A 5,829-nucleotide genomic window follows, 5' to 3' on the forward strand; every position below is an offset into this window, starting at 1 on the left:
GCATTGCAATGTGGCTGTGAAGAAAGCTAATGCAATCTTAGGATGCATTAACAGAAGCATTGTGTCCAGATCAAGGGAGGTGGTAGTTCCGCTGTATTCTGCTATGGTCAGGTCTCACCTGGAATACTGTGTCCAGTTTTGGGCACCACATTTTAGGAAGTATGTTGACAAGCTCGAGCGTGTCCAGAAGAGGGCAACCAGGATGGTGAGAGGGTTGGAATCCAAGTCTTATGAGGAAAGGCTGAAAGAATTGGGTATGTTTAGCCTGGGGAAGAGGAAGGCTTAGAGGGGACATGATTGCAGTCTTCCAAGTATTTGAAGGGCTGTTATGTAGAAGATGGAGCAGATCTATTCTGTCTTGCTCCAGATTGCAAGACTAGATCTAATGGGTGGAAATTACAAGGGAGTCGTTACCAGCTAAATATCAGGAGAAACTTCCTAACTATAAGAGTGGTTGAGCAGTGGAACAGTCTGCCTTGGGAGGTGGTGGATGCTCCTTCAGTGAACGTTTTCAAGCGGAGGCTGGACGACCATCTTTCGGGTATGTTGTAGGTATGTAGGGCTATCTTTCAGCTGTGCTCCTGCAGAGTGCAGGGAGTTGGACTAAATGACCTGCAAGGTCCCTTCCACCTCTAACATTCTATGATTCTATGATCCTTCCCCTTTGGATCCTAGAATCTCCCACCACCACCCCCATGCCAATCTGCAGGCAACTTGGAGGGCAGGTAGATGGCCATCCCAGGGAGGTCCACAGTGACTTCGAATCCTCTAGCTGTGGGGGCTCTTTTGACAGACTCCTTCCCTCATATGCACTTTGGACCCTAGGATCTTCCCCCCCAATGCCAATCTGCAGGCAACTTGGAGGCAGGTAGAGGGCCATCCCAGGGAAGTCTGCTGTGACTGATACCTCTAGCTGTGGGGGCACGTTTGACAGACTCCTTCCCCTTTTGCACACTGGACCCTAGGATCTTCCCTCCCAATGCCAGTCTGCAGGCAACTTGGGGAACAGGTAGAGGGGCCATCCCAGGTAGAGGGCCATTCTTCTGCAACTTTGATGCCTCTATCGGGGGGGGGGGCATTTGACAGACTCCTTCCCCTTTTGCACACTGGACCCTAGGATCTTCCCTCCCAATGCCAGTCTGCAGGCAACTTGGAGGACAGGTAGAGGGCCATCCCAGGGAGATCCACTGCAAATTTGATATCTCTAACTTGCAGGGGGGGGGGGGTGTTCAACACACTCCTGAACCTTTGGCTGTGATTTCCCTAAAAGAGCACTTTCATGGGGGCAACCTGCTTTGGGGGGCTGTAACTCAACCCCCCTAAATCCAATCCTCACCAAACTTGGAGTTTCACTGTGAGTTTGGTGTTTCTGGCCTGAGGGGGGGGGGGGCTGTTCCAGCATATCCTGAACTGACAGACTACACAAAGCATTACATTTGCTGTAATTTGCCATTAAAAAATCTGTGTATGGATACGCTTAACATTCCTATTCCTCAGTCCTATGTGAGTTGTTTTCTACTATGTCAAAAAATGTCATGTAGTTCAACTTTTTGGGATTTTATCGCTGAAACGATCAGTCATCCAGGGTTGGTTGGGAGATGAGGACTTTAGAGGAATGTTGTAGTGGAAAATGAAGTACAAAATAAATTACAATATTCAGACAGGTTTAGCTAGGTGAGTGATTTTGTACAGAACTCTGGAAACACCCATATTTTAACATGAATACATTTAATTTTAGATATGCTCTGGCTAACTTTTTTTTTCTTTTTACTTCATAGGAGTCAAGCATGCTTGATATGATGATAAATGATTGGGGGAAAAAACCTGTCTCCTAGAAATATGGAAGAACATGGATATTTTTTCTCTACAGCCAAGTTTTGAATAATCCGTGTGGATCATTTTCATAAACACATAAGTGTATGACAAAAAAAGATGGATAAAGCTGGAACCTTGACTCATCAACATATTTTTTGGAAGAATCCTGCTTGGAATAATGCACTTGTTTTTCACATCAATTTTTTGTAGAAGGCTATAGACAAATATTAACTTTAATTTTTGTTCATTTATAATAAACATCATTAAAGTGAATAAAAAGTGAGCCTTTGTGGATACTTGCATTGAACATGACTCATGGAGAAGAGCTTGTCTCTGAGATGCACCAGGATTCCGTTGTTCTAACTTACCTAGAGGGATTACTAATGCATCAAGCAGCAGGAGGTTCGAATTCTGTGGTTGACAAAAAGCCTGTTGGGCCAGGTTCAGAGGATCAAAACTTCAAGGTTTCTGGAAACACATCTCCCAATTGTCAGAGAGATGGTCCAGTTCCTAACACACATACATATCGAGGTTCTGGAATGCTGCATCACAAAAAAGCAAGACTGTTACAGTCTTCTGAAGACTGGAATGCGGCAAAAAGAAGACGGCTGTCTGATTCGATTGTGGATTTAAATGGAAAAAAAGAAACCTTGTTAGCTGGCATGGTTGAAAATGAGCCTAAAGGGAAACAGGATAGCACATTACTGGCGTCTTTGCTTCAGTCCTTTAGCTCTAGGCTGCAGAGTGTTGCTTTGTCACAACAGATTAGGCAGAGCCTCAAGGAGCAAGGATATTCCCTCAGCCATGATTCTCTACAAGTGGAGAAAGATTTAAGGTGCTATGGTGCTGCATCCACTCATTTGAAAACTCTCTTGAAGAAGAGCAAAGGAAAAGATGAAAAATTGGAGACTTGTCTGCCAGAACTAACAACAAATTTGGCAAAAGATCGATTTATAGAATCTTCACATACAGGGCAGAGTGCTACCAAGGTTATAAGTGAGCCATTGTCTTGTGCTGCAAGATTACAAGCTGTTGCAAGCATGGTGGAAAAAAGATCTAGTCCTGCTACATCTCCCAAACCCAGTGTAGCTTGTAGTCAGCTAGCTTTGCTCCTTTCTAGTGAAGCTCATTTGCAGCAGTATTCCAGGGAACATGCTCTAAAAGCACAAAATGCAAATCAAATTGCCAGTGAGAGGCTTGTGGCAATGGCAAGATTAAAAGAAAGTGCTCCAAAAGATTCTGGCCATTTCAAACTGACAAAAGAGATGGAAAGCCATCTGAATGGTCAGACAAAATCTTCAACCAAATCAGTAACCTGCAAAAGCAGTAGAACTCCTTTTCAGGGTTCCATAGGCATCATTCATTCATCTCCTAAAAGCATAAGTTACAAAGCCACACTGGAAAAAAATCATTTGAAACCACCTTCAAATAGTAGCTTACTTTTGCACCTTCTTAAGAATCACAGTGCTACTAAGCAGAGTAAGGAGTATGAGCAAAATGAGAGATCAGGTATTTTTGAGGAGAGTAGTACACCAACCACTGTTGATGATTACTCAGATAACAATCCTAGTTTTACAGAAGATGACAGTAGTGATAATGAAAGTTCTCATTCCAATTGTCTTCCTATAGACTTGTCTTTTAAACAGAAAACAAATAAACCAGATTCTGGGCAGTCAGCTTCTCTGGACAATTTAAACCAATCCTTGCTTCACAACTGGGATTCAAAAGTTCCTTGTATAGAGAATACAGAAGAGAACGACTCCACTAAAAGTACTAAACTGAATCCACATCAGAAAGTAACTTTGCTTCAGTTATTGCTGGGCCATAAAAATGAAGACAGTGCAGAGAAAAATGCAGAAAATGAGGGCATAATAGTTTCACACGATGTATCAAAATTTAATTTATCATTGGGTAACAAAACTGCTGGGACTGATTGTTGTGTAAATCGAATTACTCCAATAAACACTCCCCCTTTACTGACTTCATCAAAAGCAGATTCTCCCATCAATCTTTCACATCATTCTCCTTTATTGGTCAAACATAGCCCACCGCCCTACATTTGTACCATACAACCAGAAAGACTAATTAATCCAGCTTCTAAACACTTGGTGGATCTGACAGTACACAGAGAACTTCGAGGAGCTAAGCCTAACCGAAATGAAACTGGACAAACATCTTCCTCTTTTAGTGCAAGCAAACTACTGCAGAATTTAGCTCAGTGTGGGATGCAGTCTTCCATGTCAATGGATGAGCAAAGGCAAACAGGAAAGCAGATTATTACTCTGAACACAGATAAACCACTAGGATTGATAGATGGGTTGAATAGCTCCCTGCTTACTAACAAATCAGGTACACTTGAAGAAAACAAAATACTGAATAAGCAGTCTGTGCCTACTGAGCAACGATTTCCTAGTACAGAAATCCAGAATCTGCTTGAAAGACGCACTGTCCTCCAACTGCTTCTGGGAACATCCAACAAAGGTATGAATGAAATAAAAGAGAGGATGATTTCAAAAGAAGACAGTTTAACAGACCAGACAGAAAAGGCTTCAAATGAACAAATATTGACCGTGAAAATAAAAACTGAGCCTTCTGAGGAAACCAGTGTCCTTCAGAATCCAAATGCACAGCATATAAGGGAAAGTGATGGTAAGAAATTTCAGGGAATCACTAATTCATTAGAGAGAAACACAGCTACTTCTCCAGGAATAGAAGAATTTAAGCCAGACCCCCTCTCACCTCAAGATTTTTCTTTTGCAAAGAATGGTCTACTAAGTCGATTACTGAGACAGAATCAAGATGGGTGTTCTCCAGATGGTCTAGACAGAAGTCCTAGAAACAGTGAACGGACATTTGTGGAATCAAAGACTCACAGCACAGTACCTAAGAAGAGAAAACTTCATTCTGAACCTTCAGAAGGTCCTTTAAAAATACTAAAAAGTAGCAAAGGTAACATGTCATCTGATTCTGCAAACAATCGCAAGTCTTCTCCAGAAGCCATGTATGGGCCTGGGCTTAACCAGAAAGAACTGAAATTTAGCAGAACTGATGCTGAGTCAAAGTATTCTTCAGGTCATGGTTCAAACAATGAATCTGAGAATAGGAGTTGGCCTAGAGAAAACAAAGGGTTTAATGTGTTGAAACAACTGCTTCTTTCAGAAAATTGTGAAAAAGAGTTGTCTCAGCATAGGAGTAATTTATCAGTCACTGATGGAAAAAAGAAAGGAGGCAAAAATAATCTAACAAATAGTACCTCTTCACTGCATTCTCTAATGGGGAATCCTGGCCAACAAACCAATTGTTTGGATCACCGAACATTTCAGTATTCAGTCACAATGCAGAGTCCTGCCAGTTCTCCCTTCACTGAACGTTTGGGAGGTATAGCATCATCAAAACATGATTGTGACCAGTTTAGTGTATGCCATGTACCTAGTGAAAAGGGGCCTATCAAATGGGTCATCACAGATACGGACAAAAATGAACATGAAAGAGACTCCCCAAGACTGACAAAAACCAATCCAATATTGTATTACATGTTACAAAAAGGAGGCAGTTCTAATATCCAGGAAGCACATAGCAAAAATATTTGGAGTGAGCCATCTTTTACAGAAAATTCAACAGCTGTCACATTCAAGAAAGAATTATCACCCATCGCAGAATGTAAAATACCTTTTCATGATGTGAGAAACCCTTATAATAGCCATCTAGGTAATAAGGTGTCCCTTCAGCATAATGTGAACGGAGAAGTATATGGACTTTTAGAAAAAGTGTTAACAATTAAGAAAGAACCAGAGTAAATTATATAAAATGTTTACAGTCAGGTTTAAATCTTTGCTTTAAAAAAATTTAAGTGTTGTAAAAATCTAGCATGATTTGAGAAAAGCATGGAATAACTGAAACATGGTTTTGTTTGATAAATGTTTCTGATATTTAAAATACATTTGCTCTTTGCTTTACAGGAAATGTTTGCAAAAGATTTACTTGACTTGTTAATTGTATAAACATCCATGAAAA

At 41.0% G+C, this 5,829-nt stretch overlaps 1 protein-coding gene across 1 annotated transcript; it reads left to right on the forward strand.

Moving 5' to 3' along the window:
* The first annotated feature begins 2,123 nt into the window (after positions 1 to 2,123).
* NRIP1 (nuclear receptor interacting protein 1) lies at positions 2,124 to 5,612 on the forward strand. Its single transcript, XM_015414278.1, has one exon. It carries the CDS (start codon positions 2,124 to 2,126, stop codon positions 5,610 to 5,612), a length of 3,489 nt encoding a protein of 1,162 aa, XP_015269764.1.
* The last annotated feature ends 217 nt before the right edge of the window (positions 5,613 to 5,829 follow it).

This window comes from Gekko japonicus, unplaced genomic scaffold (assembly GCF_001447785.1).
Source record: "Gekko japonicus isolate JY-2015 unplaced genomic scaffold, Gekko_japonicus_V1.1 scaffold72, whole genome shotgun sequence".
Taxonomy (NCBI): Eukaryota; Metazoa; Chordata; class Lepidosauria; order Squamata; family Gekkonidae; genus Gekko; species Gekko japonicus.

Bases quoted from the DNA above. Each gene is read 5' to 3' on its own strand.
- NRIP1 (XM_015414278.1), top strand. From the start codon at position 2,124: ATGACTCATGGAGAAGAGCTTGTCTCTGAGATGCACCAGGATTCCGTT.